The 12,406-nt window shown below is 37.8% G+C and overlaps 1 protein-coding gene across 3 annotated transcripts; it reads right to left on the reverse strand.

Moving 5' to 3' along the window:
* Positions 1 to 6,818: 6,818 nt before the first annotated feature.
* LOC129762678 (uncharacterized) lies at positions 6,819 to 11,720 on the reverse strand. Of its 3 annotated transcripts, XM_055761165.1 has the most exons (3): positions 9,124 to 10,431; positions 7,861 to 8,150; positions 6,819 to 7,803 (listed from the first exon to the last, which is right to left on the reverse strand). In XM_055761165.1, exons 1-3 carry the CDS (start codon positions 9,469 to 9,471, stop codon positions 7,695 to 7,697), a joined length of 747 nt encoding a protein of 248 aa, XP_055617140.1. In that variant the 5' UTR covers positions 9,472 to 10,431; the 3' UTR covers positions 6,819 to 7,694. The 3 variants fall into 3 exon arrangements, 2 of the variants coding, with proteins under 2 accessions (XP_055617140.1, XP_055617139.1); XR_008740692.1 differs by having other exon boundaries at positions 6,819 to 8,150; positions 8,207 to 11,720; XM_055761164.1 differs by having other exon boundaries at positions 6,819 to 8,150; positions 9,124 to 10,427.
* Positions 11,721 to 12,406: the final 686 nt, after the last annotated feature.

Consider the following 12,406-nt stretch of genomic DNA (forward strand, 5'->3'; position numbering starts at 1 on the left):
CCATGTCTGGACATGGTAAAGGAGGAAAAGTGAAGGGAAAGGCAAAATCCCGCTCGAATCGTGTTGATCTGGAGTTCCCCGCAAGGGTAGCTAGGCCGAGCGCGTTAGTACCAGTGCACCAGTCCACCTAGCCGGCGTTATATAGTTTCGGCCGCCGAAGTGATCGAGTTAGCTGGCAAAGCTGCTCGCGACGATAAGAAAACCCGCATTCGGAACAGAACACATTCGGTTCGGTGGACATCAAGACAACAGGCAGTTGCAGCGAGTGGCGAGTGGCAAACGCAATCGCAAAACGGCATCAGGTAGCAGAAGAAAAAAGTTTGTTCTTTATACAAACTGCTTTGGTGGCAAATCCAGAACAAGGCGGCATCGAGGGCGTTCGAAATGGTTTTCTTCAATACCACGAGTACTAAGTTTTCTAAATTGGAACCATTCCATAAAACAAGGCGCTCTTCAGGGCCATTAAACCTTCCAAAAAAGAGTTTAGGAAATACAGTAAGTTGAGAAGCTCGGACGTATGGGACTTCCAGAGTGGCTTACACAATGGATCTGTTCATACCTCACGGGCCGCATCTCCTTCGTTAAGATAGGCGATTCCTGCTCTGATCCTGTTCATATACGGTCCGGAGTTCCTCAAGGCAGCATACTCGGACCCTTGCTGTTTGTTCTCTTCATTAACGACCTCTGCACGAAGCTAAAATCTAAGAAGCTGTTGTACGCTGACGATTTAAAGTTCTACCGAGTAGTTACATCGACTCTGGATTGCTACGCACTTCAAATGGACATCGAGTCGCTATTGGAATGGTGCCGATTAAATGGAATGGAAGTCAATGCCAACAAATGCTATGTGATTTCTTTCAGCCGTTCTCGTATTCCGCTTTTTATCGACTACAAAATGGGAAACACAATTTTGAAACGTACCAGCACAGTAAAGGACCTTGGAATACTTGTCGACAGCAAATTGAGATTCACTGAACACATCGCCGCAGTAGCGGCCAAAGCGTATTCTATACTTGGATTCCTGAAGCGCACCACAAATCACTTAAAGGACGTGTATAGTTTGAAAACGTTGTACTGCTCACTTGTGCGCAGTGTATTAGAATATGGAGTGCAGGTTTGGGCTCCGTATCACGCTGTTCACATCAACCGGATCGAACGGATTCAAAAGCATTTTGTTCGATATGCTCTAAGGCGCCTAAACTGGAGGGATAGGACGATCCTGCCATCTTATGAAAGCCGATGCATGTTGATCGACCTACCGACACTATCAAGCAGACGAATACTCCTTCAACGTATGCTCATATTTGATGTTCTGACAAACCACGTCGATTGTGTTGACTTACTTGGGAAATTACGCTTCAACATTCCTCTTCGGGTGACGCGTCAAGTGGATTTTTTCCGTCGTTCAAACCATCGCACCTTATATGGGATGAATAATCCTCTGGACGTCTGCTGCAATCGCTTCAACGAAGTTTCAGATTTTTTTGACTTTGGAATGACCAAAAATTTGTTTAAAATTAGAATTAACTGATAAGTTATGTCTGTGCGTTACATTTTTATAGCGAAGATATTTTCAATAAAAAAAAAAAAAAAAAAAATGCTTTCTAAAACATTATCCAAAATAATAATAAAACACAAATTGATTTTTTCATAATTTGTTTGCCAGGATCTGATGAGTATGTGAATTTGACAGTTGTTCTGAGCTTATTGATAGTTGGGGACTTTCCTGATTATTCATTTTTCACCAATTCTTAAATTGTTTCCAGATTGAAAGTACAGTAATTTACAATTAGTTCGACATTAAACTAATTGGACGGACATGTAATGCGACTTATTTAGTTGGAAATTTTTGTAAACATAGAGATCCAAATTATGACCCCACATTGAAAGTCGACACTGTACCACTGTCATCGCAAATGTTCAATTACAGGTTAAAATCGCCTCCAATGCGATACTGAGTGGCGCTTCGGCACGTCGCATTGAATGTAATTTACTGTACAACATGTGACAAAGCTGGATGGGAAGAAATTTTCCAACTGTGAAAGCTGTGGCGAGTGGCAACAAATCTCTAAACAGGAAGGTTTAGCCGAACAAGATGAGGATATCGAGTGATAACAAAACAATAAACTCTTTAGATTGAATATAATTTTGTGATCCTGAAAAGGACCCTTTTTAGCCTGCATGTGAATCCAACGAGCGAACAAATCGTAATGAATGTATTTTTTTGCCATCGTTCCCTTTTAACGCTCATTCGTTCGCCTCGTTGGACTCGTCCCTCTGGCTAAGTCTACCGATTTGTCTCTATCCTGTGAGTGTGTACCGCTAGAGTATAAAACACGCGGACCCCAAAAAATATCTTATTTTCTTTCAAACCGTAAACCCGTGTGGTTGTACGGCATCGGCATCGTGGACGTAACAAAGGAGGACAAGTTTAGGGAAAGGCAAAGTCTCACTCGAACCGTGCAGGTCTCCAGTTCCCTGTTGGTCGCATTCACTGATTGCTCCGCAAGGGTAACTAGGCCGAACGGATTGGTGCCGGAGCACCAGTATACCTAACAGCGATTATAGAGTTTCGGCCGTCGGAGTGCTCGAGTTGGCTTGCAAAGCTGCTCACGACAATCAGAAAACCCGCATCAAGAACAGAGCAGCTTCGGTTCGGCGCTCATCAAGGCAACAATTAGTTTCAGTGAGTGGCAAAGTGTTTCTCCGGCACGTCGCATTAAATGTAATTTACTGAACAACATGTCACAAGCTGGATGGGAAGAAATTTTCCAACTGTGAAAGCTGTGGCGAGTGGCAAACGCAATAGCTAAACAGGAAGGTTTAACCGAACAAGATGGGAATATCGAGTGATAACAAAAACACAACACCAAAGGTTCTTTTCAGAACCATCAACATATTCATAAAGAGTAAACAGTAAACTAATCCATTTTTCAGGTAGATAGGTAGGTATTCACGTAGGAGAAGAAAATAAAACAATATATTTAAAATATATATTTAACAAAAGCTGTCCCCTTTGAATAGTCCTACGTCACTCCGGTTATGTCCCCGACATTACCCACCCGTCTTTTTTTTTTCGTTCAAATTTCATTTCAAGCTTGTTTCTATTTTGCAATATCTGGTGAGTAAGGCGGGTGGAGTTTTAGAATTGCCCTAGAAGCGTTTTGGATCGTTAATTTTAATACGTTCAGCTGCTAGCAGTACTTGTTGGAATTCATCGAAACTAGTTGCTTGGTAGAAGCTCATGATACAGATTTTCTTCCAGTTCTATTAGACCCAGCCATAACTTTCTTCAAGCGAAAACCTGCTTCGGGGATACATTCACTTGCTAAGATTTTTTTTTTAACTCAACATCCTTGTGAATGATTTGCCCTTTACAATTTGCTACAAATATGTATTTTCGTCGCGTTTATCAAACGAATCGCAGATTGAGATAAGTCCCTTCAAGTGTTTTTCGGTAAAATAAACCCTTATTCCGGAATCCGGTCGGATTTAAAATTAGCACAATTTTGCGTTCTTTAAAAGGGTATTCTAGTCTAGAAATTTGAAAAAAAAAACAATTTTTTCTTCATATTTCTCTAATGCAAACATTGAGGAATATACCATAGAAGAGATTTTTCGGAAATCTCACTATTTACCAAGTTATAGGCATTTTAGTGATGCGATATCTTATCTAGTACGGCCATAACAATTGACTTCAACACGTTTTTCTCGAAACATGTGTTTTCAAACTCGCTTACACGATATCTCAAGTTCTACTTATCCAATCTATGTTTATATGAATACAATCTGTATGCATCTCTCTATCGCATGAACCTATAAAAATCATAATTTCGTAACTTTACTATTTTAAAAAAAATCAATAAACTTGAAAAAAAGGGTAATGGGTTGTATCTAGGACACGACCGCAGTTTTCGACGTAGAACTGCATCATTATATTATTCAATCGACTTGTTTATCACTTCGGATGTTATTTTAGAATATATAGAATATTTTAGAATATTTTGTAATATCTTTTTTAGCTATTTAATTTTTTATTACTTCAGAAGACACGAAAGTCGAGTAGAGTCGATAGCTACCAGTACTTCTCGTTTATTTGGTTCAACTAGCATCAGACATTCTCCTTCCTACTTAGATATCGATAACAAACTATGAATCCTTTTGCTCCTATATTCCGCTTGAGATGTGATCGAACCCCACCACATGCAACAGTAAAGGCCCATTTATACGTTGCTAGTAGCTGACTTGACAGTGAGCAGCTACTGGGCCGGTGAACTCGCTTGACAATTGGTTGACTCACCTTGTCCGTTCACACAGTGTGAGCTGCTGACGATAAACTAGATACTACAGCATTGGCATACCAGGGATGCCAGATGATTTTTCAACTGTCCATTAAATAGTCAGAAACAGCAATCAGGTCCGAATTTGACGGATGATTGTTCCAAAATCGACTTCTCTATTGGCAGTTTTCGTATCAGGTTTTTAGTTGCATTTATCATAATACAATTTTATCGCGAAATACACGCTGACCGTGTATAAAAATACTTTGTGCTGAATTTCTTCGAACTGAAGGTACTATCCGAAAAAGCAAAAAGGCAATAGGATTTGGGCCAGGAATTCGATGCAAGGAAAGGGAGCAACAAATACAATATTGAAGGAACTCATCGATGATTATCCTCTATAGTACAGAGCAGTGTTGAGAAAACACCTGAATAAGTGGAAACACTGTTGGATTTAATTGGTCCAACAATACAACGCTATACCTGCATGAGTGAAATAAAAAAAAAAACGACATTGATGTACCTTTCTTTTGGAATATCGTTCAGATTGTTGTCAATATTTTTTAGAATCTCGAAAGCATCCATAGCTAAGATAATTCCGGAAGTATGTGATGCTATAAATGACAGTCTAAAAGATTTTTAAAATTTTTATTTATTTCGCCTTGCCAGCAGCTTCGTGTACCAATTTGTGAAATGAAAATGATAGTAGATTTGCAGGTGGAATATATACGCGTCAAAAATTAAAATAAAGAAAATGTACTTTTTTAAATCGAATATGTATTCTGTTTCTTAGAACAATACTTTTTTTGCAAGTTGTGAGAGAATTTTGAATGAAAATTGTGCCTGGTAATGATTCTATATTAGAGATTCTCAAGAAAACTATCTCAAAATGAAAACCAATAATTTTCAAGTCTATAAATATCTTCGCATATTTTCAAATATCTTAAAAATAGAGACATTTCTTTACGTTTGGCATCCCTGATTCGAGCGCTAAATTCTGTTTAAAGCCGGGTTCAGACGGTGCGAGCAAGCATACGAGTCGGTCTAGTCAGTTACTGCAGTGCAGCTACTCACACCGTGTGAACACATCATGCCAGTTATTGTCATGTGTGATCCGGCGTGCGAGCTACTTCAAAGTTTTTTGAATTTACTCGCACTCGCATGCTTCAAAACGTCAAAAACAGAATTTAGCGTTCGAATCAGGGATGCCAAATGTAAAGAAATGTCTCTATTTTTAAGATATTTGAAAATATGCGAAGATATTTATAGACTTGAAAATTATTGGAAAAACAAATAAAACCCTCATAGTTTCTTAACGAAATCATTGTTATTCTGTTTTGCACGCTGGCGGGGCACGCTTTCTTTTTGAGATAGTTTTCTGGAGAATGTCTAATATAGAATCATTATCAGGCACAATTTTCATTCAAAATTCACTCACAACTTGCGAAAAAAAGTAAGGTTCTAAGAAACAGAATACATATTCGATTTAAAAAAGTACATTTTCATTCATTATTTTAATTTTTGACGCGTGTGAATAAAATTTTAAAAAGTCTTCTAGACTATCATTTAAAGCATCACATACTTCCGGAATTATCTTAGCTATGGATGCTTTCGAGATTCTAAAAAATATCGACAACAATCTGAACAATATTCCAGAAGAAAGGCATATCAATGTCATTTATATTATCACTCTTGCAGGTACAGCATCCTTCATGAGTGTATCTTGGCGTTGTATTTGTGGAGCAATTAAATTCAACAGTTTTTCCACTTGTTCAGGTGTTATTCTCAACACTGCTCTGTAATCTCTATAAAATTGTGTAATGATACATTCAACTGAAAACCTAAGATGAAAACTACCAATAAAGAAGTCGATTTCGGACCAATCATTTGACAAATTCGGACCTGATTGCTGTTTCTGACTATTTGATGGACATTTGAAAAATCGCCTGGCATCCCAGGTAAACCCGTGCCGTAGTATCTAGTTTCTCGCCAGCAGCTCACACTATGTGAACGGACAAGGCGAGTCAACCAATTGTCAAGCGAGTCCACCGGGTCAGTAGCTGCTCATTGTCAAGTCAGCTACTAGCAACGTATAAATGGGCCTTAAGGGATGCGAGTGCGAGTAAATTCAAAAAACTTTGAAGTAGCTCGCACGCCGGATTACACATGACACTAACTGGCATGATGTGTTCACATGGTGCGAGTAGCTGCACTGCAGTAACTGACCAGACCGACTCGTATGCTTACTCGCACCGTCTGAACCCGGCTTAAGGTTACTCTACTGGAATTTGAAAGCATACTTTCATGAAATATACGTTTATCGAAATATATGTAATGTATATATATATTCCAAAATTCTGGATACTCTTCCATACCCGCACTAGCACGAAAAATTCTCTTATGCTGCTCTTCTTTGTCGTAGCACACCTCGATACAGAGAGCATCCTCTCCTTGTATCGAGCTGTGTGTATGTGTGTGAATTCAGCGTTAAGGCCCATTTATACGTTGCTAGTAGCTGACTTGACAGTGAGCAGCTACTGACCCGGTGGACTCGCTTGACAATCGGTTGACTCGCCTTGTCTGTTCACACAGTGTGAGTTGTTGGCATGTAACTAGATACAACAGCACGGGTTTACCAGGGATGCCAGGTGATTTTTCAAATGTACATCAAATAATGAGAAACAGGAATCAGATCAGAATTTGACAGATAATTGATCCGAAATCGACATCTCTATTGGCAGTTTTTATCTCAGGTTTTCAGTTGCATTTATTATCACACAATTTGATCCCGAAATACACGCTAACCGTAGTTTATACCGTATACAATGTTGTCCAGCAAAACACGGCTGACTGTAGTTCGTACCGTGACAAAAGCGGTTACAAAAATACTTTGTGCTGAATTACTTCGAGCTGAAGGTACTATTCGGAAAAAGCAGAAAGGCAAAAGGATTTGGGCCAGGAATTGGATGCAAAAAAAAGGAGCAACAAATACAATACTGAACGAACTCTACGATAATGATCCCCGAGAGTACAGAGCAGTGTTGAGAGTAACACCAGAACAAGTGGAAACACTATTGGATTTAATTGCTCCAAAAATACAACGCCAAGATACACTTATGAGGGGTGCTATACCTGCAAGAGTGAAATTAGAAATTACTTTGGTGTACCTCTCCTCTGGAATATCGTTCAGATTATTGTCGATATTTTTTAGAATCTCGAAGGCATCCATAGCTAAGATAATTCCGGAAGTATGTGACGCTATAAATTTCAGTCTAAAAGATTTTATTAAAGTAAGTAGCTTTTTTTATTATCTAAGTTCTATTGTATGGAAAGTGATCCTTAAAAATAGTACAATATTGCATGACTTGGTTATAGTATTTGCGACTGTTGATTTGATTGTGAAGATGTAGGACGTTAGGGTGATCTTGGTGGAAAACCTACAGTCGCCTGTGATGTTTCAGTATATTCGTGATCAGAATATGTGTATTGCATTCTACTGACGCAGAGGGCATTCTTACGGTATCTAGAAAGAATTGCATGTATTTCATCTGTCGCATCAATTCTATCAATTGGGGATAACTGTCTGAGCTGCATTATAACATGTCTTCCAATTGCCTCACATTCATCTTCTGGTTCTCCCATACTCGAGGCAGACACTGTTAAATTATTATTCAGTTCCTTCAGTTCATTCACGGCCGCTTGTATTGTAGACTGCTCAGTTGACAATTTCTTCTTCGATCTTCTGTTCGATGGCTTCTTTGGTAGGATTTCATCAGCGTTGTTTTCATCAGTAGCATCGAGGTACTCCTCATCGATTATTGTAATTTCTTCAGCAAAATCGCTCCCAGATGTTGATGCATGAAATGGTTCCTGAAATTGAAAATATTTTATTTTATGACACTATTCTAATTGAAATCATAACTAACAATTATATTTTAATTTTTCAGATGCCGAATAAGGAAGAATGGCAAGATATAGGAGTAGGATTCCATTCAAGGTGGAACTTCCCAGGTTGCTATGGAGCTATTGATGGGAAGCACATCACAATTCAAGCACCACCTAATTGTGGTAGTGAATATTACAACTATAAGGGAACGAATAGCATAGTGTTAATGGCAATCGTGGATCACGATTATTGTTTTAGATATGTTGATATAGGCTCATACGGTCGTAACGCAGATGGTGGGATATTTCAAAAATGCTCTTTATATTCTCATCTAGAAAACAATATTCTATTGCCTGAAAATGGCGTTTTAGTAGGTGATGATGCGTTTCCATTAAAGCCGTATTTATTGAAGCCCTATAAAAATACACCGACTAAAGAAGAAAAGATTTTTAACTACAGATTGAGCAGAGCAAGGAGAATAGTTGAAAATGGATTTGGCATTTTAGCATCTCGTTTTCGTATTTTGGGAAAACCAATCCAGGTTAGAGAGGATACCGCAATGAAGATAGTTTTATGTGCATGTACTTTACACAACTGGTTGCGTATGTCTGCATCGAAAACGTATACTCCACCAGGAACAATTGACTATGAAGACATAATAAATTTTGAAATTAATTTAGGGCAGTGGAGGTCAGAGATTGAGGGTTTACGAAGCATTCAACGCTCACGGATGAATAATAGATCAAAGGCTATTGCAGAGAAAATGAGAGATAAATATAAACATTACTTTAATAGCGAGGGAGCGGTTACTTGGCAAAATAATATGATTTATTAATTAGAGAATACAGTATAATATAGTGTAGTATAGTTGCAGTATAGTATAATATCGAATCATTTAGTAATGTATATATATATTTAGTGTTATAGTGCATTATATAATAGAAGAAAATAACTTACTAGATTACTTATTGTTTGTTTTTCCTTCAGATGAATAATATTCATGATGTAATCCATGGCATCGAACCATTGGACGGAAGGTTTATATATCTCATCAGTACCACATCCGCTTCGTTTGCTTTTCTCAATTTTTAATTTCTCCTGGTTGTATGTAGAACGTAAATTTTTTATTTTTTTTGTAACTTCTTTCGTATCCGATAACCCCACTTCTGAACGAATGTATTCAAGCGAGGCTTTACGCAAATCTCTGTTTTTATAATTGGGATCCATACAGTTCCACAAAATGGTTTGTTCTTTATATAATTCCACAAAGTGTTCATTTTGTTCCGAATTCCATCTTTGCGTCATTTTTTTGCTTTTAACTGCTGCTGCTAACACGAAAAAACATGCAAACAAACAGAATGCACACGGACTACTATCTCTTCGTATTTCGCCTTGACAGCAGCTTCTTGTGCCGATTTGTGAAGTGAAAATGATAGTTGATTTACAGGTGGAATAAATACGCGTCAAAAATTGAAATTATGAATGAAAATGAACTTTTTCAAATCGAATATGTATTCTGTTTAATAGAACAATACTTTTTCTGCAAGTAGTGAGTGAATCTTGAACGAAAATTGTGTCTGATGATAACTTTATACTATAATGATAAGTTTTGGTGGAAATATAAAAAAAATATATAGGAAAATAGTTTATTGAGGATCAGGGTCACGTGCTTTAAATGGTCAAATAATGTATGTATGAAATTTTCATTCAAATTTTAACGGTTTAAAACTGCCTTCAAGTATACTAATCTGATAGAGAAATTTGCCTCACAAACACGGATGCCGCCATTTAATATAGATATTCTATCTTTGATTAGGGATGCCAGGTATCTTTCTCAAATATCCTTGCACGGCATATGGAATTATCATCTGATGTCTTCACTCATGGATGGCTTATGTTTTTGTTTTCAAGAAAACTATCTCAAAAAGAAAGAGTATAAAACAAAATAACAACGATTTTATTTAGAAACTATGTGGGTTTTATTTGTTTTCCAAGAATTTTCGAGTTTGTTAATATTTTGAAATATCTTCAAAATGGAGACATTTCTTTACGTTTGGCATCCCCGATTCGAGCGCTAAATGCTGTTTTTGACGTTTTTAGGGATGCGAGTGCGAGTAAAATCAAAAAACTTTGAAGTAGCTCGCACGCCGGATTACTCATGACACTAACTGGCATGATGTGTTCACACGGTGTGAGTAGCTGCACTGCAGTAACTGACTAGACCGACTCGTATGCTTACTCGCACCGTCTGAACCCGGCTTTAAGGCCCATTTATACGTTGCTAGTAGCTGACTTGACAATGAGCAGCTACTGACCCGGTGGACTCGCTTGACAATTGGTTGACTCGCCTTGTCCGTTCACACAGTGTGAGCTGCTGGCGAGAAACTAGATACTACGGCACGGGTTTACCAGGGATGCCAGGCGACTTTTCAAATGTCCATCAAATAGTCAGAAACAGCAATCAGGTCCGAATTTGTCAAATGATTGGTCCAAAATCGACTTCTTTATTGGCAGTTTTCATCTTAGGTTTTCAGTTGAATGTATCATCACACAATTTTATAGCAAAACAAACGCTGATCGTGTTTAAAAATACATACTTTGTGCTGAATTTCTTTGAACTGAAGGTACTATCCGAAAAAGCAGAAAGAGAAAAGGATTCGGGCCAGGAATTAGATGCAAAGAAAAGGAGCAACAAATACAATATTGAAGGAACTCTACGATGAGGATCCCCGAGATTACAGAGCAGTGTTGATAATAACACCTGAACAAGTGAAAAAACTGTTGGATTTAATTGCTCCACGAATACAACGCCAAGATACAGTCATGAGGGATGCTGTACCTGCAAGAGTTAAATTAGAAATGACATTGATGTGCCTTTGTTTTGGAATATCGTTGGGATTGTTGTCGATATTTTTTAGAATCTCGAAAACATCCATAGCTCAGATAATTCCGAAAGGATGTGATGTTATAAATGGTAGTCTAAAAGATTTTTTTTTTAAATTTTATTTATTTTGTGAAATGAAAATGATAGTCGATTTGCAGGTGCAATAGATACGCTTCAAAAATTTTAATAATGAATGAAAATGTACTTTTTTAAATCGAATATGTATTCTGTTTCTTAGAACAATACTTTTTTTTGTAAGTTGTGATCTGATAATGATTCTATATTAGAGATTCTCAAGAAAACTATCTCAAAAAGAAAGCGTGCCCCGCCAGCGTGCAAAACGAAATAACAATTATTTCGTTTAGAAACTATGAGGGTTTTATTTGTTTTTCCAATAATTTTCAAGTCTATAAATATCTTCACATATTTTCAAATATCTTAAAAATAGAGACATTTCATTACATTTGGCATCACTGATTCGAACGCTAAATTCTGTTTTTGACGTTGTGAAGCATGCAAGTGCGAGTAAATTCAAAAAACTTTGAAGTAGCTCGCACGCCGGATCACACATGACAATAACTGGCATGATGTGTTCACACGGTGTGAGTAGCTGCACTGCAGTAACTGACTAGACCGACTCGTATGCTTACTCGCACCGTCTGAACCCGGCTTTAGGCATGAATGATATCCGCTCATTGTGTTATGGCGGGTTTACATTAAGGCCCATTTATACGTTGCTAGTAGCTGACTTGACAGTGAGCAGCTACTGGGCCGGTGAACTCGCTTGACAATTGGTTGACTCACCTTGTCCGTTCACACAGTGTGAGCTGCTGACGATAAACTAGATACTACAGCATTGGCATACCAGGGATGCCAGATGATTTTTCAACTGTCCATTAAATAGTCAGAAACAGCAATCAGGTCCGAATTTGACGGATGATTGATCCAAAATCGACTTCTCTATTGGCAGTTTTCGTATCAGGTTTTTAGTTGCATTTATCATTATACAATTTTATCGCGAAATACACGCTGACCGTGTATAAAAATACTTTGTGCTGAATTTCTTCGAACTGAAGGTACTATCCGAAAAAGCAAAAAGGCAATAGGATTTGGGCCAGGAATTCGATGCAAGGAAAGGGAGCAACAAATACAATATTGAAGGAACTCATCGATGATGATCCTCTAGAGTACAGAGCAGTGTTGAGAAAACACCTGAATAAGTGGAAACACTGTTGGATTTAATTGGTCCAACAATACAACGCTATACCTGCATGAGTGAAATAAAAAAAAAACGACATTGATGTACCTTTCTTTTGGAATATCGTTCAGATTGTTGTCAATATTTTTTAGAATCTC

Source organism: Toxorhynchites rutilus, chromosome 1, assembly GCF_029784135.1.
Source record: "Toxorhynchites rutilus septentrionalis strain SRP chromosome 1, ASM2978413v1, whole genome shotgun sequence".
NCBI lineage: Eukaryota > Metazoa > Arthropoda > Insecta > Diptera > Culicidae > Toxorhynchites > Toxorhynchites rutilus.

Coding starts and splice junctions, on each gene's coding strand:
- LOC129762678 (XM_055761164.1), bottom strand. CDS start 9,471: ATGACGCAAAGATGGAATTCGGAACAAAATGAACACTTTGTGGAATTA. Junction 8,151..9,123: donor AACAAACAATAAGTAATCTA/GTAAGTTATTTT, acceptor TTTCAATTTCAG/GAACCATTTCATGCATCAAC.